The sequence below is a fragment of the Terrapene carolina genome, unplaced genomic scaffold (assembly GCF_002925995.2).
Source record: "Terrapene carolina triunguis isolate 2854851 unplaced genomic scaffold, T_m_triunguis-2.0 Scaffold96, whole genome shotgun sequence".
Taxonomy (NCBI): Eukaryota; Metazoa; Chordata; order Testudines; family Emydidae; genus Terrapene; species Terrapene triunguis.
Window position 1 is genome coordinate 60447207 of NW_020664447.1, and position 21840 is coordinate 60469046.

At 46.8% G+C, this 21840-nt stretch overlaps 1 protein-coding gene across 2 annotated transcripts in view; it reads right to left on the bottom strand.

Annotated features, from left to right (window-relative positions):
- Window positions 1-21840, bottom strand: part of NEK9 (NIMA related kinase 9) — a 35597-nt gene that overhangs the window by 9530 nt on the left and 4227 nt on the right. For both annotated transcript variants that reach the window (XM_026651191.1, XM_026651190.1), the window contains exons 3-18: window positions 19259-19314; window positions 18275-18345; window positions 16841-16946; window positions 13199-13330; window positions 11997-12107; window positions 11269-11333; window positions 9966-10016; window positions 7500-7692; window positions 5894-6038; window positions 5376-5576; window positions 4791-4837; window positions 3689-3844; window positions 3130-3238; window positions 2245-2406; window positions 1601-1771; window positions 1318-1377 (exon numbers count right to left, since the gene is read on the bottom strand). In XM_026651191.1, the coding sequence (XP_026506976.1) occupies window positions 1318-1377; window positions 1601-1771; window positions 2245-2406; window positions 3130-3238; window positions 3689-3844; window positions 4791-4837; window positions 5376-5576; window positions 5894-6038; window positions 7500-7692; window positions 9966-10016; window positions 11269-11333; window positions 11997-12107; window positions 13199-13330; window positions 16841-16946; window positions 18275-18345; window positions 19259-19314 (1836 nt within the window). The remainder of the gene's footprint in view (window positions 1-1317; window positions 1378-1600; window positions 1772-2244; window positions 2407-3129; window positions 3239-3688; window positions 3845-4790; window positions 4838-5375; window positions 5577-5893; window positions 6039-7499; window positions 7693-9965; window positions 10017-11268; window positions 11334-11996; window positions 12108-13198; window positions 13331-16840; window positions 16947-18274; window positions 18346-19258; window positions 19315-21840) is intronic.

The window sequence follows — 21840 nt, forward strand, 5'->3', positions numbered from 1 at the left end:
ATAAAGGGACACTGATGACAAATGCCTGGACTGATCAGACAGAAGAGTTGACTGCTTTCCCCCCCCCACACACTATCTCCTTGTCTTCATATCTGTAGATACTCATCCAGTCCAATCCTATCAGCCTGCCCTGCCTTCCTAGCCCTTGTAACACAGTCTGTTTGAAAGTTAATGAGGTCATTGCCACTTTGGTGAGAGTTATTGAACCACTGGCACCCCAAGCGACGCTAACTAGACACAGACCCCACAATGTCCAGCTCTCCCGCCAACAAGTCTCTGACCTTGCCCTGCTTCAGTCCATCCAAAATGTTTCTGCCAAAGGTGCCCCCTCCAGCAGCTGTCACCATATCACCTCCCCACTCACCTCCCTCTATTGATCTCCTCTTGCCTTCCACATCAAGTTCAAGCGTCTCATGTTAAAGGCCCCACACAGCTCAGCTCCTGCCTCCATCTCTTCCTACTCCTCTCCCATGCTGTTCGGATCCTTCCCCTTAGGCTTGGCCCTTCCTCATCTTGTGCACTAGTTGGCCTCCCTCTCTTTATTCAAAGCCCCTCACATTCTTCTTTGAGGCCTTTCAAAGACAGAACTGAAACCCTGTGACAGGACCAACTGCATCCATTCTCACAGTGCATTGGTGCAAGGGCCATGTCTGAAAAAATACAGAGGCCTGAGCCAGTTGGACACAGATACCATAATTCACACCTAGATACCACAGTGACTGGATAAAATAATAGAACCACCCTGCACAGACCATGAGCCTCCTTGTCTGCACTCAATCTAACTCAATCTGCAAGCCCCGTGCTGGGCGGGGACTTCAACATGGAGTATACAGATGATGTTTACATTTCTGGTGCTTGGCTCTCACATTTGTTATCTCCAGGGCCTCCTGCAAGGACCTGAGGTCTTTGCGCCTCAGAAATTTCAGGTGTTCTAGTTTTCTCAGATCTCACACTTCCAGGGGGTTTGAGTGGGCTGAAACCTGGTTTGGTTAATAAGGACTGGTTTTGCTTGCATCTAAGCAGACAACGGGTGTCACACTGTGCTAACTGAGGCAAGTAACCTCCTATCATGCTCCTCACAGATACTACAATACTGGAGAGGGAGGCAGTCAGCTGGCCCCAGTAGGGAAGGAAACCAGGAAGCCCAGTGCAGGCAGGAAGCAGTGACAGTGGGATGGGTAATGACTGGCTCTGAAAGCCCTTTGAAATGACTCTGCACATGTCTGAACCTTTCCAGTGTGCATCAAAGCTCCTGCTGCCCAGGAACCCCAGCTGTGGAGTGACCCACATGGCTTTTACCCAGGGCTGATTACTCACCAGTACCGATGGACAAGCCACTACTGTTGGATCGGATGGTTTTGGAATTCAGCACCTTTTCTATGGAAAGAAAGAATATCCCTTCGGTAAAGGGGCTCTCACAAAGGTGGTACAAATCAAAACAGGACAAAACCAGTGTTCCAGTACCAGGACTGATATGGACTCGCCAGTGAGTTCCCTCAGAATGATCTTGACCCTCTCTCCCAGTAAGCCCATGTTAGTGAGTACTGAGTTATCACCACAAATGTCCTTGGAACAGCCTCTGTCCCTGAATCACACTCACCAACAATGAGAATGGTGTGCCAGCCGCGGCAGGACAGATCTGGAACGTGATGCAGGGACCCAAAAATGGGCCGAGGCCATGAAGTACAAATATCAGAGCCATGAGCTCTCTCTGTCGGTGTCATTGCCAGACGTCCATTCCCACCATTGCCCCAGGCAAAGATATGGTTATCTAGGAAAAAACCGATCCATCAGCCTGACCTTAGAAACACCTCATTACCCTTCCAGGGGCCCCACCACACCTCACTTCTTTCCCATAGCTACTCCGGTTCAAGACAGACAGTGCATCTAGTCCACCTGCTACCAACTAGCCATTGGAAGGCTAAAATTGTGTGTAGTGAAGTCTAGCAGCCAGTCTCCAGCCCACCACTTGGTACCCTATGGACAGCATTAGCTAAAGCTTTGTGCTGCCCTGCCCCACTGATATGGCACCAATCTGGGAAAATTTCCCTGTTCCAGTCACAGCCTTTTAAAGCCTGACTGTGTCAGGGCTAACTGCAAAGACGGCAGCCTTTCTGTGCTGCCCTGAATGGCAGAAGATACAGGAAATGCTTCCATTGCTGGATGGGAGCCAAATGTTTGAAACTATTCTGCAGACCCAGCCCACAGGAGGAGTCCACTGCAGCCCCACAAATGCCCACTCACCATCAGTAGCAGCTATGGTGAATTCATCTCCACATGAAACCCTGATCACCTGCTTACCCCCAAGGGGGCCTCCCAGCAGGTTAATTCCCAGATGCTTCTTATAGTCACCAACACCCAGCTGTCCACACTTGTTGGAGCCGAAGGTCAGCAAGCGTCCCCGCTCTGACAGGAGGAATGAGGAGAGTCACGGTAGGTACCCAAGACAGGAAGCGGCCATGCAAGCAGAGAGAATTACTAGCAATAATCCATGACCAAAAAGGAATCTGCTAGGAACTTGGTCATGCTGGAAGGGGGCTATTAGCCAGTGAGAATTGCTTCAACCCAAGAAAATCCCCCAGCCATTCAAATATCATTTGCTTCCCACCTTTGACTCTGGATCCCGTGACTCCTCCCAGTCCCTTAACTGAGGTGCTCTGGCAGGGGGAACCTGATCAGGTTCTAAAGCTGAACGTCAGCCTTTCCCAAGGTATTGTCCTTTCCATGCACGAGCCTCTCCTCCCTTTAGGAGGGCTGAACCGAGCTCTGATACTGCTGCTGCTGCTGAACAATGTGAAATTCATGCCTGCTCCAGGAACTGACAGCCAGTGGCAAAGGGAGCTGAGACCCTATCTAAAACCTTCAGTGCCCAAGGGTCAGCACTCGGCTCACAATCACTGGATGGGGCTTCATGAGCTTCTACTTTGCTCAGTGGAGCTGAAATGAAATGGAATAGAGCTGATTTAAAGGACCAGCACAAATGGTATCCTACTAACTCCGAACACAGCATACAAGCCAGTGACATGTACAGTGAAAGCCTATCCCTGGGGACTACAACTAGCTCCTCTAACTGGGAGTGGGGAAGTGGAGCCATTCCCCAACACCACTTGAACTGTGAGTAGGTCTCACCATCTATGGAAGCTGTGTGCGTCTTTCCTGGGGCAATGGTGCGGATCTTGTAGAAGGAGAGCTGCTTGGCCAGAGTAAGGGAAGTGGTGTAGGGAACTTCATAGTAGGTCTGAAGGAAGAGACCAGACATAATCAGGTAAAGCCCAGAGCCAGTACCCCAGGGGCGCACACATCATGCACATTCACCAGCCAAGATCTATCTATGCAAGACTTGGGTAGAGGACAGTGCTGGGTCTGCCAGCCCTGCAAGAAGGCAGGCAATTCCTGCCAGGCTCAGATTCCACTTACGTTGTATGAGTGCCCCAGATGCAGCTAACATGCTGTTTTAGCACCACAGAAGTGAACTGAACCCACTGGCAGATGTGAGGCTGGGGAATGATTTGCCTCTCATCATACTAGCAGGTGCGTTAGGATTTCCCTTCCCCCTGCAGTTCTGAGCTGGGATCCAGCGGATGGACGTATCCCATGTGATGGATTCCTTGCCATTGTTGGGGGACCTCTGCTTCCCCATCTTCTAGGAAACCCTGGGAGCAGGCACAGGAGCACCAGATGCACTCACATCATGGTTGATGATCCCAGATGTGCATTGGTTCAGGCCCAGTTTGTTGAACTCGTTGAGTCCACATGCCAGCACTTTGCCCGTCTGGGTCAGCAGGAAAGTTCCATCACAGCCACACTGGACTGAGACAATGTTCAAGGTCTTTGGAACATCCACCTAGATTGAAAACACAAACGCCAGGAATCAAGTCCTGACAGATATGGAGCAGAAGCCAAGGACCAAACCTAGAACACAGGAAATACCTGACTGGATCAAAGAAGTGGTTCATCTAGTCTAGGTCCTATTCCTGACAATGTAGTAAGTGGGGGGAAATGATCACAGTAAACATTTTAGCCATGCAAACTTGCTGGTTCCATGTGAGGTTCCAGAGTGCCTCACAGTCTTCTCTACTATTGACTAACCTACATAATTTTGTGTAATCTGCAAAATTTAACCCCCCTCTGTTCATCCACCTGTTCTGATCATTAATAAATACATCAAGTAACACTTGGAGCCTCCAAGTAAACTTATTGCCATGAAGAAAATTGATAAATTAGCCTATCCTTTGTTTTCCGTCTCTTAGCTGGTTTCTAACCCATGACAGAACTTTACCTCCCACTCCTTTTGGGAGGGATTTTATATGGATTTCCAATAATCTTTGACAAGTTATATCAACTCATTTTCCTTTTGCCATTATTTTGTGAAACACTCAAAAGAATTCCAGTAGGTTAGAGAAGTGCAATTTTCCTCTGTAGATCTGGGGCATGGAATTTGGTACTGACTAATAGTTCAGGAAGCTCCTCTTCTACGGGACTTTCTTGTCAAGTTCAACATTTGCCATTGTCTCTGCAAGGAGGTCTCAGAGCAGTGAAGTTGGAAGTCACAGGGAGCACCCTAGCTTGGCCATTTTGAGAGCTGTATTTCCCGTCTCAGACAGACTGATAGCTGCCATTAGATCTAGTGCCAGTGATTGGTGAAGGGAATAAGTGAATATGGAATCATCAAAGCTCTGCAGTGCCTTGGGAAAAACAAACTCAGGCAGCAAATTTTCGAAAACAGTGACTCATTTAGGCCCAGATTAATGCCCGAGAGGTGTTTCAGAAGGAGGCAGCTGGAGTTTTACCTTCTGAGGGGTGTAGTGATCCTCTTCCGAATCCAAACCCAGACGCCCTGAGTCAGCAGAGAGACTATGGTGAGAAACAGGCATGCACAATCTTCCCATGGCTGAGAGGCCTGTTCCTGGGACATGCCCTTGTCCTTCCCCACTCCTAGCAGAATCCCCCAAAGCCAGGAACCCTGCTTCTGGGAAAACAGTGCTGCTTTCCATTCATCAGAGTAACCCCTCCAAGGACAAAGTGCACTGCTCCAGTTCACAGGGAACTCTCCGTCCCAAAGGCAGAGTACCTATTCCTGGGGAAACCACCCTACCTCCCAACTTCCTAGTAAAATCCCAAAGGTTCATTCCTCATCTCTCAATCTAAGTTGGAAAGAAAACCCCATGAACAACTAGGTGATTTTTGGCCTCCAAGATGCCCTAGGCAGCCCTCATCCATTCTCTGCTTCATATAACTGCATCGTAGCCACCATCCTGCCAGTTGCGAGTAAGAGTGGATGTGTTTCCATTCCCTCTCAGGATCATACTGTGTCTGACCTCCCTAGGCCTCCAAAGCTTACGTCCAGAAAGAGGACGTAGCTTGACTGCACATACCATATTCCCCACAGCCCCATGAGTAGACCTCTCTGTTTCTGGTCAGAACAGCCACGTGATTATCTCCACAGGAGACCTGCTCCACAGGGTTGCTGAGGAAGAAGTCCAGCTGCAGGGGGTCCAGGACCTCAGAGCCAAATGCCTTGTCAACACCCATGCAGCCATAATAGTCCGAGCCAAAGGCATACATCTGGCCTTCATCTGCATGGAAGAAGGAGCAAACTCAGTTGCACACGGAACTTGCATCAGGCTGCCTATTAGCCTCCCATGGAGTGGCCAAAAGAGCCTGATCCCTCATCTTTAATACAAAGGAGTGGCCCCAGGAGACTATAAAGTCTTTGCCTGAAATGTAACCTAGTTGTTCATATTAAGATGGATCATCGCATGCTGGGACCTGCAGGCCTCTTGTTTGAGAAGCTCAGAGAAAGCCAAAGTGTAGCCTTTCCCCTGGTAAAGTTGCTCTGCTGATCTGGTCTTGGAGGCGGACTGGTCCACTGTGCAGCCACCCAGTCTCTCACCTGTGATGCAAACGGTAAAGTCATCCCCACAGGACACCTGGTGGATAGCCTTCCCCTGCAACTTCTCCACACGCTTTGGCTGCCGGTATGAAGCTCTGTCTCCATGTCCTAGCTGGCCATGCAGCTTTGTGCCCCCCTGCATATTCTGTAATACATAGAAGCCTGGTAAGGATGCCTGTCCAGAGCTCAGGGGGATACTGTCAGTATCCTTGAAGCCTGAGAATGAGGAGGTAAGGAGAAAACAGCAAGGGAAAGCGTTTTAGCTACCCTATCCTAGGGAAGGGGCTGGTCTCTCAGTGAGGTATGATACCAAACACCACTTAAATGCCACAATGGGCTTTCAGGTAGCTTTAATTATGCCCTTGGGAGGAGCAATCATAGGTTTCAAGCCACCAGCTGATGGCCAGAGGAGTTAGGCAGGAATGCCTCTCCTCTCCCATGCCTACCCAAATGGACAGATGCATTATATGGCTAAGGCCCTGTGTAATCTGTGATGCTGCAGAACTGTGTGCAAGGATCTCAGCTTTCATTATTAGATACACTGCTAATGCTTATAGGTGCAAAGAAATCCTTAAGCGTGTGAAACAAGTGTCACAGATGCAGCAATGTCTGCCTGAGTCTGCAGACAGACTGAAACAATAGCTCTGAGAATTTTGAACTTCCCCTTTCATCTTGATGGACTGTTAATGCTGAAACCTAAATATGACAATTAGTGTCAACAATGTTAATGATCTCACTGATGGTTTTAGTAGTGAATGTGTTTGTCCCACAATCACCAACTGCCTCCCTCCCCAAGAGACCTATCCCCTACTCAATGATCAACATTTCCTGCTCCTGTGTGTGGTCAATACAAAATCTGCAGAACGCTGAAAATGTAGGTGTAGGATACATTTGTTTAGTTTAATACCAAAGCAACAGAGGAAACAAAAGTGAATTATTTTAAAATTCACTATAAAACTCAATTTTTCCATTCACCTTAAGCTGCTGCAGTCTCCAGCTTGGTCACTGAAAGAAGGGGCCCTTGCTGCAGAATTTGGAAACAGCCTGCTGCAGAGTACTCAGAGTCCTACATATATCCAGCCAGGCCATAGTTCCTGCACTCAGCACATGACTCCTGCATTCTCATTCCATGTGGTCTCTGTAAACCTTTCTCTAAAAATAGATACAGGCCAATGGAATAGTACAAGACTGACACTGCACTTCCAGATAGGGGAGGGAAAGAAAGGGTACTTGGCTCAGGGCATCATGCCACAGTCCCTAACTTACCACCCTTTGGTGTGCTGCAATTCTGGGTAACATCAGCAGCACTTCAACACCTGACTCCACAGCAGAACACTTTCACCCCCACCCCCACCCCCTCCCCAACATAAAAAAAATATTATACTTGAGAGGTTTAGGTTAGCACCCAAAGGGGCTGCCTCCAACCATTTCCGCTACTTCATCCAATCCCCAAACTTGCCTACATTTCATCTCTCTCCTTCCTGAGCTTCCATTCTCCTGTTTCTAACAGACTGATAAACTGACCTATGGCTGGATACTCTAACTTTTAAATCTTCTATCCCTGGCCTCCTTGCCTTCCCAAGTTCTTTCTGCTTGGCTCACTTACCACCCAGGTGTAGAGCTCCTTCTCCACTGTCACCACAGCAAAGTGAGTGTTTCCGGCACACACCTGGCGCGCACTGCAGCCACTTTTGATGACATCCAGCTTCTGGGGGGTGGACTTTCCACCCCCCCAAACATACACCTCGCTAGTGCGCGAAGTCACCACTGCAATTGGTGTCTCACTGACAGTGCTCGACCTGTATAAGACCCCCCAGAACACAAATGCTCTTAGTATGAAGCTATGAGCACTGTCAACACTGTTCAACCCAAATCCTTTCTTCTGGTCCCCACACAGGAGAAGCTAAAAAAGAATTGGACTGCTTGCGTCTGAGCTGCAGCTCTTCACAAACATTAGTGGGTTTTTCTTTACAAAAATTCTTCTCTCCTCAGAGACTGTGATGTCTGGAGTGTTCTAAATATGCTCAGAAGCACAGCTGGGTGAGCACTGCAGAAAAAGGAGCCTCCAACAATCATTCAAATAAAAACCAGAATCCAATCTGATGACATTTAGAACACTGACATGACAGTTGGTATTTGTCAAATGTGAAGGTCTCATGAGTACTCATGAAAAAATGCTCAAAAAGTGAAAGATTCACAAATAATCACGCAAACATACACAAAGGAACACATGGCCATCTCAATCTCCAGTTTCCCTTTAACAGAATTTCAGACATCCAGTCAGGGAACAAAAACACGCTACATAACTTAGGTGACCAGTCACTCCACAAACAACACATCACAAAACGGAAGCCGCAGTCAAAGCAAGTAGTTTGTGAACAACACGTGGACTGAAACAGGATCAAACACAGAGCTGAGCCAATGCTTTCAAATAATCAATTTGTGAAAATCAAACCGTTTGATAATTCGCCAGCAGAAAAACAGCTACATTTATTGCAGAAACTATTTGCTACAAATTAGCTCATTAGCTGGGATTAAAGGAGAATTTATACACATACTGTTTTATGAAAAACTGTCACAAAATTCAAATAAATAGCCCAATTCCTCACTGGCAGCCTGGTGCCTGTGGGCAGTGATTATGATGTCGTGGAGTGCCCGATGACTGTTATGAATACCACCACACCTCACCTCCTTTTAAAAAAAAAAAAAAAATCTAGTCCTCCTCATTTTCAAAAGCCTCAAAGTGGAAACTAGTCTCTAGGAATGTGAGTCTGTCATGGGATTTAACTTAAAAACTTTGGGTTATTTGTTGTAATTTTCACTGTTCCACCACTCCTCAATTAATTGTGCTCATCTCCGCACCACAACCATAGCTAACTTGAGTTACCACTCCAGTACTGTTTTTGAGTTATCTGAGCATAAGACACTCTCCTTCACCCAAACTTCACACACACACACACACACACACACACACACACACACACACACACAATTCTGCAACAAACACTTCATTAGGGCTGAGTTAGGGTTCAGAATTTATCACCCTCAAAAGGCTGCTAACAGAACTTTTATAGAAAATTGCACACTTTAAAGATCAGAAAATACCAACGTTAGCTTTGCCCCCTTATCAACACTCACCCTATTCCATCTACATTTCTAAAATGGGCCACAGACCCACTATCTCCCTTACACCACGAACTGATGAATCACAACCCACCCACCACATATGGGCCAGTGACCTGACCATTCTGCAGTTCACCCAACACCCAGAGTGCCACAGAGCTCAACATCTCACATCTGACCCTCAACACAGTGCAGACCCAGCATCTCCCCCATTTCACTATGGCCTGAAGAGCCCAATCTATACTGACTACCCTCCCTATTTGGCCTAGAAACCCACTGTAACTACCTCATTTGCCCTCCCAATACCAGTCAGAGATCACACCCTCCAGATACAGACCAGAGACAACTCTCACACTGTCCATGGACCCCACAAACAGCCAAGCATGTGGGGACATCACCACACCCTCTCTCCATGGAGAAGGATGGGTAGCTGACAGATATAGGCTGAGCTTGGCACCCTCCTCAAAGTCCAAGCAGTGCCTCCCCCACACCCCATCCCTTTCCCCTAGGCCACTCACCAAGCCAAGTGACATAACAATGTACACTGAGGGAACTGAGATGCACACAGGACACCTGCTCTTCTGAACTGGGTCTCACATGCTGCTTCAGTGTCAGTTAGCTGCATGTTATCTGCCAATAATTATGGGGCCCCTTCAAGCAAATGACTTATCTCAGAGACAGAATGATCCACCTAACACTCTCCCCACATGTAGTAGAAACTCCCACCTTTGCACGTGAGACGAGCCTGAAAAGAGGGGGTCAGATTATAGCCTCATACACTGATGAGCATACAATTGCACCCTCCCTGAGTTTCTAGCATTTAAAGTTTTTCTAACTATAACACTCCATTAAGGATGTCACAGCCTCATCTCTAACATTCTCAGCAAAATTTCTAGGTAGGGAGCTATTCTCTACAAATTTCTCTTTAAGTACATGCTCAAATCATTACCTTGGTCGTTTGGTTGGCCCATTAAGCAGAGTGACTTTCTCCTCCATCTCCCTGCCACAGGGGGGGAAAAAAGAAAAAGAAAAAAAAGAAAAACATTATAGAAAATAGTAACTACATATTACTATAGCCCAAACACTTTACAGACTCCACAAACTGACAAGCCATACACAGGGATTACTTTCCCTTCAAATGAAATGCTGCTCCTTCTGGGGTGGACCACGGCAGCTATTTACACATCCTACAGCAATACATATGATTAGGGCAGAAGTAACACACCACAGAGCTAACAAACTCTCGTGGGAATTAAGGGAGGCAAAAAGTATATACCAGAGCCAGAATTTGGCCATGATGCTGAAGCTTACACCCCAACTTTTGTGAAAAGTACCACTGGATCTTTAATGACCACAAGTGAACAGGATCTGGATTTTAAATCTCATCCTAAAGATGGAATGTTCAGCAAGACAACAGCCTGGAGCATCATTCTGGGGGTTGCATACCAACGAAAAGCACCTTCAAGCAAGGAAATAAGTCTACCACCAGGGTGGCCAAAGGGTAACTCAAACAGTCCAACAGCATGGCCCACAGCCACCCTCATCTTACATGAAGGAGTAGGTAGGTTACGTCTCTGCCAGGCCACTTAGAACACCATGAAGCAGCACATCTTGGGACTTGACTTGCAGTCTCTGTGGGCTGCCCCGCTGTACTGAAGATGAGGGTGGGCAAATAGTCAAGCACAGTCCTCAGGCTCCTGGTAAGTTGCCAACATGGTCTTTAGTGCAGCTAAGTGTGGGCACTCACTGAAATAGGGCATTTTCATCACAACTCTGCAGGGAAGGCTAAGGGGAAAAGTGCTGGACTGGGCTTATTACATGAGATATAGGAGATAAAAGGGCTTTTATAATGATCTTACAAGTGCCTGAGTGCTGCTACGTGTTCCCAAAGGTCTAACTTGAATGTCAGTAGCTAGGGTCCCTCTAAGAAGTTTCAGAGAAACACACAAGAGTTCTCAGCATATCAGCTGTTAGGCAGAAGAGGCAGATGGGCACTCCCCAGCCCCCATGCTCCCACCGGTACGCAGGTTAATTAAAAGGCACCAGCAAGGCTTTCTCTTGCCTGAATAGCAGCAATCCACTCCCCTCTCTTGAAAAGGGTAGAGTCTATTTCAAGGTGTGCCTCCTACCAGCCAGAAATCAATCTAAGGGCTGAATTCGGGAAGCATCAGAATTATTAGTTTGCACAAAGCTCCAAGGTCCCTCCTGACCCCTACAGCCCATCTATGTCCAAGGTGAGAACATTTGGCTACCTCCTGCGTTTGCTGAGAAGAACATGTTCAAGCAGCTCATCGGCAGTTGGCCTCTTCTCAGGATCCTGAAAGAGGTGAGCAACAGGTCACTCCTAAGGAAAGTCTACAGTGAAATCTTGGGATAGACTAGCTCATTCCAGCCCCCACTGGTCTCCTTCTCTCATGCCCTGCTTGCCTTCAGAAAGGCAAGCGGTCAAACAGAAATGAATCAAAGGGCCATCACGTCTCTGGACAGCACAGGGTTAAATGCCCGATATTCAAACTGGGGACTCCCACACTCCAAAGATGTGGGCAATTTAACTGCCTCCAAGAAGCACGTGCTCTGAGGGCAACAAGAACATTAAGCCAAGAGGCACAGCCCAGAGAGGTGGAGCCAGGACAGATCATGCTGGGAAGATGCTTCCATAGGCATGCTGATAGGCCTGCTGATGAATGTGAAAACCTCAGCCTCTAACCATCCCCCAACATACAGCATCAGAAAAAATCCAGCAGCCCCCCAAATCCCATGGAGCTGGAAAGGCATCCAGACAGGAAGTTTTCAGAGAACAAGAGGAAGCAGAAGTCACTCTCACTGACACACCAGGCTGCACAGGTAGCTGCATGTGGGAATCTGTCTGCACCTACATACCCTACTCTGAAATACACATCTCAGCAGTCACCCACTGCTCTGGAGCTGCAGGATTTAGGCAATGGGCAGAAGATCGGAAGAGAAAATTAATCTTCCCAACCTGATCGAGGCAGGAGTGCACCATCTGGATCAGCTCCAGGGAATAGACACTGGAATCAACCTCCATAGCCCGATTTCCCTGTACAATCTTCACACACAGGTTTAGGGGATTCTAGGGAGAAAACAATGACCAGTTGTAAAGGAGCTGAGCTGAGTTGGACAGTGGGCCCAGTGGGGAGGGATGCTGCAGGCCTCTGATGTTTATCATCTCTTTCTCTGACTGGGTACTCAACATGTCCCCACTCCTCTCAGCTGCTACTAGGTGCTGCAGCAACCTAGTCACCTCCCCTGCAGAAATGCTACCTCTTCCAGACAGCCTTTCCAAGCTAGGGCTTGATGGCAACACCAAGCTTCTCTCCAAATGAGGCAATGAGGGAGAGGAGGGTGGGCTCCTCCCTGTATGTCAGGCTCCATCAGTGTACAGAAGCTCCCCAGCTCTGAAGATACCATGCAGGCACTCATGTACTGGAGTCTAGGCACCACGGACAATGAAAAGTCAGAAAAGGACAGTGATTTGACATGGCCCCATAGCTGGTACAGAACATATCACAGCCATACCATGCCAGTTGGCTGTCTGGCTGCATTCCCCACATGGCCACACTACACTAGCTGGCAGCTTTATTCACCCACCCACAAGTGCCAGCCAGCTATGTGGGGAGCATGGCTGGCTGAGTGGTAACTCCCAGCTGTGCCAGTCAGCCACACTCCTCACATAATCAAGCTGTGGAACAAGACAACATAATTAAATCCTAGGAGATTCAGATATTACAAACTCTCACAACAGGATGCTGTATTGTGAAACTCCCAACTACCAGCATAAGATTTATGAAGGGGGCGGGGGGGAGAAAAGAGAGATAGGACTTGGTTGCACAGCCAATTAATGAAGTCCTGCTTTGGTCAAAAGGGAATGTTTCCTTTCAAACATTGCTACATATCAGGACCGTCTGCACTCCCTGTGTGTGCGAGGTCTCAGGCTGCGGAGAGGATCAAAGAGTATCAGCAAAGCTGGGCAGGAAAAGTTTGCCCATATTACTTCCCGCTCTTGGTTGTGCTCTCAGACCCTCATGTTCATAAATACTCAAATTATTAATAGCCATGAAGGATATTAATAAAAATAAAAGTTAGAAAAGCTACAGGACAAGCAGAGACACTGTGACAATAACAAACAGCCTATTCAATTTATCCCACAGTCTATGGACTTACTGTAGCATCAAAGGTTCTCTTCAGGGTGAGAAGCTCAAAGACAACACAGCCCACAGCCCAGATATCAGATTTGAAGTTGTATTTCACCCCCTGGCAGAGCTCTGGGGACATGTAATATGGAGTTCCCACCAGCTGGACAACAAAAGCAGAAAATCTTCACACACATTCCACCCAGACCCACCATAATTACTACGGGCCCATCAGTGTTTCCATTGCAAACCCTAATTTTCTAATGTTTACAGAAAACCCAAGGTACCCAAGCTGCTCAGACTCTGATGTAGCACATAGTGGAAGTTAGAACTTGAGAGGGACCTATCGCCCTACCTCACCATTCACCACCTTGCAGGTGAGAGCAAACAGGCCTACAAAGCAGGTGATGACAACATATCAGGCTCAGCCATCCATTTCTCCTCACCCTCCGAGTAGTCTTGGGAAGGTGAGGGGCAAGGAATCTGACAAAGCATGTGAAAGCAGCTGCCAGCTCACAGCTGGTGAGCCGTTCTGTCTGACTGTGGGATGTTAGCAGACAAAAGCTGCTCTGTTTCAGAATGAAGAGGGAAGTTTTCAGGATCAGGAAGCCAAAAAGCTGGCCTGAGTCCCATCTGGAAGACTTCTGCTGCAGGACTGGACTTTCCTCAACAATGGAACCTATATTTTGGTTAAATGCAGAAGCCATCATGACCACCACATGAAAGATGAACAGCTCAAAATCACAATGAGAAACTGAGAACGAACATGACAAGTGGTGTAAGTGGGAAGAAGCTTCCAGCTGAACAGGCTCTTCCCCTTAGCAATGAGTCAGACTAACCACTGTGGAATGAAATGGAAAGAAATGAGAATAGATCATGTCTTTAGGAAGAGGGGGATATTTATAATCCTCTTTATGCAAACTGTCTCAGCAACAGACCCTGGGACTGGTAGACTAGGCTGGGAGAATGGGCAGTTATGTCACAAATGAGGTGGGCTTTCATTAGTCTTTGCTAGACTCTTACCAGAGGCCTGTGAGAACATTCACAGGGCTATTTCAATCCCTTCTTACTCTATCATCCACTATCCATTTTCCCTTAAGCTGGGTGGTAGTTATACAACTCCACGAACTCTAGTCACACAGTCAAATACCAACTTCAGCATGGTCAGCATGTATTTATTGTCACCCTCAGAGAACTCAAAAAGTGTCAGAATGAATTTTGCTCAAACTATCCACCAGCCAAAAAGGAGGGGGCAAGAAAAAGAGACACACTCCTTTGAGCAAAAAATCAAGCATGGAAATTCTCAGTACAAAAGGTGAATTTCTAAATGTTATGTGAGGAAAATGGGTTATAACTGAAATGGTTTTGCTATAGCAGGAGCTACTAGGGCATACTACAGTAACCCTAAGTTCCCATTTGTTATGGAGCTGTGTAATAGTGCTGATGTTCTGGAAGGAAGTTTTCAAAGGAATGAAGCATCCTAGCAAAACATCAACAGCTGCATTAAATTTAACAATCAATCAAGCCTTAGGGGAAAAGTGTGTGTTGGCAGGTGTCCTAACCTATAAAATCCTTAACAGGTTGGTATTCAGAGCAGTCTCCAATTCCAAGCCTACTAATCACCACAGGAACAATGGAGCTGGGAGATCGTATACTGGAGGGAGAAGAGGAGAGCTCCTTCAACAGAACTGTATTGGATGTTCCAGGACAATGTGCTCCAAACACCTGTGCTACATCAAAGTCTGAGCAGCTTGGTGCTTTGAGTTTTGTGAGAGAAGACTGATGTCTCTCTCTCCTCCCGACCACCCCCACTATTCCCTGCAACACATAGCTCCCGTTCACCCTCCCCCTCCTGTCCCATTAAACCATTAGTATTGCAGAAGCCCGTTGTGCCCCCAAAATGCTGGAAGAATCTGTGAACTTTAAAGAAAAGCTTTTTTCCTGGGGGGGAGGGTCATATCCAGGGAACCCCTTGGTCAAATGACCCCAAATGTGGATCACAAACCCTACCCTGCATCCCCATAAGACACAGCAAATTACAAGACAATATGGACAGGCATGCAGATTTTGGAACACGTAGGAAAATCATCCTTTAAACAGAAAAATCTTCTCAATCCTAACTGTAGCAGAGCTGCTGCTCCACTATAATATTTATGAAATTAATCATCAGCAACTCCTTTTCTATATGCAGAGCCCCAACACAGGATAATCCTAAAAGCACAGGAGGCGCAGAGAGGTGTGATGATCTTAGATGAATGAGAACACCCTATGGAGATTAACACAGCCTGAAACAATAACTCAGAGATGTGTTAATTGCTCCATTCATCAGTGGGTGTTTCCATCTCCCTGCCCTAGCACTGGAGAGAGCCTGTCATAGGCATCAAGCATGACTGTTCTCAACTCCTCACCTGTGTCAGCAGAGTCTTCTTAGTTCTGTTCCCAGCTCCCCCCAGAAGCGTAGGGGTTCTCCAGATCCTGGCTCACATAGGGTATGTCTACACAGCAAAGAAAAAGCTGTGGCTGGCCTGTGCCAGCTGACTCAGGCTCATGGGGCTCAGGCTGTTTCCTTGCTGTGCAGAATTCCAGGCTCAAGTTGGAGCCCGGGCTCTAGGACCCTCCAGAGCCTGGAAATCTACACAGCAATGAAACAGCCTTGCAGCCCAAGTGGGCTGGCATGGGCCAGCTGAAGATTTGTCTTTGCTATGTAGACATACCCTTTGGCATCAGAGAGATGGACTCAGATTCACTCCCCCACTAGAGGAGCGGGCACCTCCAGCTCACATGAAAAGGTAGGGAGAGGGGCTCAGGGACTGCCAGAAAGGCAAGCGCCCTCCAGAACCTGACTCAAGAGGGGATCAGGGAAGCAGGATCAGACCCGAAAGGTGGGCAGAGTCCTCCAAGGACCCTGGCACATCCCCAGAGGCAAGGCCCTCCACATCCTAGCTCCCGTGAAGGGTGCATACATACAGAAGGGGAGAATGTAGTATAGGCGCTGACTCCGTGGGTGCTCCAGGGCTGGAGCACCCACGGGGCCACCGGCAGCCAAGCTCCCCGCCCCACCTCACCTCCGCCTACTCCCGAGCGCACCACATCCCCGCGTCTCCTCCCAGCGCTTGCCGCCACAAAACAGCCGTTTCGTGGTGTAACAAGCTCTGGGAGGAGTGGGAACACGGTGCGTGCAGGGGAGGAGGCAGGGAAGAGGCGGGGCCAGGATTTGGGGAAGGGGTTGGAGCAGGGACTTTGGGAAAGGGGTTGGAATGGGGGCGGGGTAGGGGTGGAGTTGAGGCAGGGGCCGGGGGCAGAGGCGGGTCAAGCACCCAGCAGCGCCAGCAGAAGTCAGCGCCTATGGAATGTAGAACTGACCAGAGTTGCTGACCAGCGCCCCTGCCTCTGTTCTCCTCTAGTCCTCCTGCCATTTATCCCCATGCCTCCTTCCCAGAGTCCCTCCCCCTCACCTGAGTACCCAAGTCCCTCTCACCTCCCCTACCACCCAGCTTCATTTATCTCTTCTCCATAATCCCCTTCCATTTGATGCAGCCTCACATCCCTATTCCTCCACCCACTAAAAAGCACTTCTCCTGCCGGCAAGCATTCACATGTCTAATTTTTTTTCTTTAAAACAAAAATCCTTTGATTACATTGCCCCAAAATTGCTCTGCTACAATATACTCACAGTCTCAGCCATGGAGTACTCAGAGTTCAGCTTCTTTGCCAACCCATAGTCTCCCAACTTAATCAGGTTTGCCTTGGTGAGGAAGATATTTAATGTCTTTATATCTCTGGTGAGAAAAAGAGAGAAAAGTGTCACTATGAAGCTGAAGTACTTGAGTGTTTTTCTGCTCATCAGGATTTGGAGTGAACTTGTTGCCTTCCTTTTTCTGTTAGCTCTGAATGGCGTCTCTCACTGTATCAGACTTGATTAGCATTTCTTCAGGCATGGAAAGCCTAGTGTTGCAATCACTGACAGAGCTTCTCATCCCATAGTCCCAGGGCAGTAATCACCTTAGCTGCGTTTGATCATATATGCACAAACAGAAATAGTCTAGAACATTCATCCTTCAGAGCCCAATGTACAGACTATGGTTCTTTCTCCTGTGAACCACAGTGAAGACCATTAAAGACAGTTTTATTTTTCCATTTTCAGAAATGGGCCAATCCCAGGCATATGAACCCATGGAAAATTCTTAACAAAATAAAACACAGTGTTAAACCAACCCAATCCTAGAACTTAGCTGTTAAATATAACAGCCCTCTGCCTCACCCTTAGGCATAGATGCTGGAACTAGGGGTGCTGCCACATCCCCTGGCTTGAAGTGGTTTCCATTATATACAGGGTTTACAGTTTGGTTCAATGGCTCTAAGCACCTGCACTATACAAATTGTTCCAGCACCCCTGGCCTTAGGCAAAGGCCTTTGGGAAGAGATGAGCTTTACACTAAACTCTTAAGTATGAAAGAATGTGAATCCAGAGCTTTAAGCCCCTCACTGAAAACATAGTCCCCCAGACACACTATTTTACATTTAGAATTCTACAGATCAACATCAGCACCTGGAATTGTGAAGAAGCCGCCACTGCAGTCCATGGAGCACTGGTGTGATGTGGTTAGCCCACATGAGTAATGATGCAAATTCACACACTGATCTGATGCTGGGATATTATTGCAGATGGGGACAGTGTTCTCCACTAGTGATTACCTCCAACCTGCCTGATTTAGGAAATAAATTTGTTTTGTGCTTCAAGTCAGAGGTTGGTTTATTCCCTTATTGATAGTTACCTTTTTACTCAATCAATAGGTTCCAATGGCTGCAGCACGGGCTACATGGAGCAATTCTTTTCTAGTTCATTGTGCAAAATCAGCAATGCAGTTTCTAACCTAAACTTGTGAGATGAGCTAGCATTTAATGCCAAAGCACCCAGATAAGCCCTGAGCAGGGAAGCTTCCCAAAGGAACACCAAACAAGTATGACAGATTTCCCCTCTCCCCATGCCTCCTGCTAGCCTGGGGTATGCTGCTTCAGAAGTAGGAGCGCAGAGATTTTCAAATGGGTTCGGCCCTCAGACACATGAATCCACTTTCACCCGAGCTTTGTTACATTAGACACCTACCTGTGAAGGATTCCAGCTCTATGGATACAGCTCACGGCTGATGCAATCTGAAATAGGTACCACACGACCATCTGTAGAGGAAGGAACAAAGGTCACATGAGGTCCAAAAATTACACACACCATTGTCCTGGCAAGCTACAGCAAGAGAACCTGGTGACCATCAGCAAGGAATATCCTGGCTGGAGGCTCCTTTAGGGAGAGGTCTTCTTCATTCCCCTGGAAATATCCCAATTTGGGGATCCTTATAAGAGGGAACCTCCATAAGATAATTTTGTGTCAGTGATCTTCAAAGTGCACTGTGACACGTGCTATAGGAATTGATAACTTACCAGTAAAAATAATTAGGAGTGGCAGCTAATGATCTTCTGAGGGAATTTGGGGTGGGGTGGGGTAGGTCTTTGCAACCGCCAACTTGGACCATTTTATCTTCACAAGACTCACAAATTCTTCAAGTTTATTTTATGAGCTGCGCAAATGTGAGAATCTTAATACAAAGTGGGAGAAGGAAGCAGTGAGAATGTGGGAGCTAATGAGAAAAGAACAGTACAAATTAACAAGTATGGCCCAGGAAAAAGGTCCAGTCAGACAGGTTCATTAAGTAATCAGTGAATGAGTTGTATTTGGACTAGATCCCATGGAAGGCCAAAACAGAGAAATGAGCAGAGTGATAGTCAGACGGGAATGCAGAAAGGGAGATCTTAGAGCAAAATCTCAACTGAGACTGTAAAGCAGCCACAGCCACTGATTCTCCCCTCCATTATTCCACGCATGATAATAAAAGGCTTCCTGATGCCTCATAACTGCTTATGATGTCCAAAAAGAGAGGCAGAACTACAGCCCAAAGGGTACAAGGAGAGACCCCTGACAAGAATAGAGGTGAGCTAACGCTACGGGAAGGAGCATGGTATAAACACTCAGATAACTATATAGGTTCAAGTAGCGCTGAAACCAGCACCACTGCTATCCTCAAACAGCCCAAATTACCTCTTCCTCAAACAACTTGTCTTTCTGCCGCAGGATCTTATCGTAGAGGTTCCCCCCTGCAATTAAAAGTGAGAGAGAGAAGCACATCTTAGTTAGTGATGGTAAATGTTCTGCTGATGTATCATCGGCAACCCAGTTAGGAATCTCCTGGACTGTTGCAGCCTGTTCAGAAGTAGCTCTCCCTTTGTAATCTTCACTTACACGCTGCAGTGTCTCACACAAACAAGTTCTTCTTCAGAATGCAAACCCCTTTCCTCTAACAGGGAAATTGGCACATCTAAGACAAGAAAGGGATTATTCTCTCTCAGCACCACCTTCAATTTGTTCTAAAAGATGTATATGAAAGAACAGCCAGTCCCTTATGTAACAGTGTTTCCTAGAATGGACAGACCTTTATACCCTGTACAGGAAATCAGACTAGACTGCCCGGCAGAGCACAGCAAAAAACTCAACACAAAATAAAAAGAAATACAACCATTGCAGAAAAATCCCCAAGAGCAGCAGTGATTACATTCCCATCTTCTCTGTCCATGCAAGCCCCATTATCTAAGTTTGTGATCATCAAATGCCCTGATGAAAGATATACCATGTGAAACAGACAATCCAACAAGAGCAGAAGCCTTAATCAGTAATCACAGTCTCTCTCTTCAGGCTGCCTAGCAATTCCAGGAGGGTGAGTTGAAGATCAAGGAAAGCTAAAAGGAATGATGAACAAATGGACTGCAGCAAGCAGTGAGCAAGAAAATAGTCCCTACCAAGCCAGCATCTTACTGTCAAGTCCCAAGTCTCCTCTGATTACATCCTGCACCATTTTAGTCCTCAACAATCATCTACTCATGTTCCAGTGGTGATTATCATAGATGTAAGGGATGAAGGGACCCATTAGGCCCTCTTTTTCATTCCCACGGAGACAGCACAGCACATCCTGCAGTACATTCTCCAAGGCTTTGTTGAGTGTTAGGTGTTCCAAGTGCTGGTGATGGAATTCCTTTATATCCCTTGAGAGAGTGTTCTACAGATCTCCCTATAAGGAAGATTTTCCTGATATTCAATCTAAATTTCTCTTTGCTTAATTTCTTCCCATTCTTCCTACTCATATGCAGGCTGCACGCAAACCTTTCCTCACTTTGCATTCACACCTTCTAAAATATTTTAAAACAATGTATCTTCCCCTTTAGTAATTTAAAAGACAAGCTTTTATATTTAGCTCTTTTCTTTCTTCACAAATCAAACTCCCTTTCCCCCCATCCCGCCTACCCCAAGACCTTTAATCATTTTTGTTGTTTTTTTCTGAACTCCGTCCAGTGTACCTGCATCTTTTTGGCACAGAACTGCCCAAGTATGAATGCTGTATCTCAGGTACAATATCTCCATGGTCATATGTAGGGAGACACTTTACCTCCCCACTTGGTTATGTGATGCCTCTGTGTGTATGCGAGCCAAAAATCACATTAGCTTTTTTCTTTTCATATCAAATCATTGCAAACTCATGTCTAACTTGCTGCCAACTAACACACTGGGGGGGGGGGGGTCTTTCTTGTTCATTCTTGCTTCCCAGGTTTTTTCCCCTCCCATCAATTATGCTTCAGGTTATTTTCAACAAATGTATTAATTGGCATTCTTCCATGATGAATCTGGGTCTAGTTCCAGCTCTGCCACTATTGCTGTGTGACCTTATGCAAGTCACAACTTCCCTGTGTGTCAGCATCCTCCTCTGTAAAATGGGGATAATATTTAACTACGTTTGTAAATCCCTTCAGGATCCCTGGAAGAGAGGGGTTATATACTAATATTATTTTCTGTCCATATCATGGTTTTGGATCTCCATAGTATATTTGATAGTGTCTAGTTAAATCTTGCTTGAAAAATGAATATAAATTATTTTGGACTGAAACCTGGCTGAAGAACTGCAAACACAGAGCAACAATAAACTTCAAAAGGATCCCATTTTCAGGAGATGTCTAGTAGGATTGTGAGTAACTGAAGTAGGCATGGTCTTATCTAACATATTCATTAGTTATCTGGAAGGAGGCAATGCATAAACATCTAATTACTGAAATTCACAGTTTATACTAAACTGAAACCCACTGCCAACACCAGAAATAAAACAAAGGGGCCAAGAGAAATGAGCAACATCTGGTGCATTTCATTTTCTCACTATTGCGGTCTTCAGGGCTTATAATATTTTCCCAACACTGACTAGCCCAAACACTAAGCCCATTTGTTAGGCCAAAATACAGCTGTGTCTTAAGCCACACACCCTCCTCCTGGTCACCCCTAGTTGGTCCCTAATATTTCTGTCTACTGCAGGGTGAATTCTGAGCTCTCAACTCATACTGCCCCTTCCTACACCAAATAAATCAATTAATGCTGGTCTGCCCTCAAATAAAACAATGTAGAGAGAGTGTGTGTGTGTGCGCACGCGCGCACATGCATGTACGTGGGGGGATGTAACCATTAATACCGGCCAGCCCTTCTCTGGCCCCTCAAATCAATTTATACTGGCCCCAAACCAGAGCCTCTGTCAGAGTGGCAAGAGGACTCACACACAGTGGTGTCAGGGGGCTCTTTCCCTCCTCCTA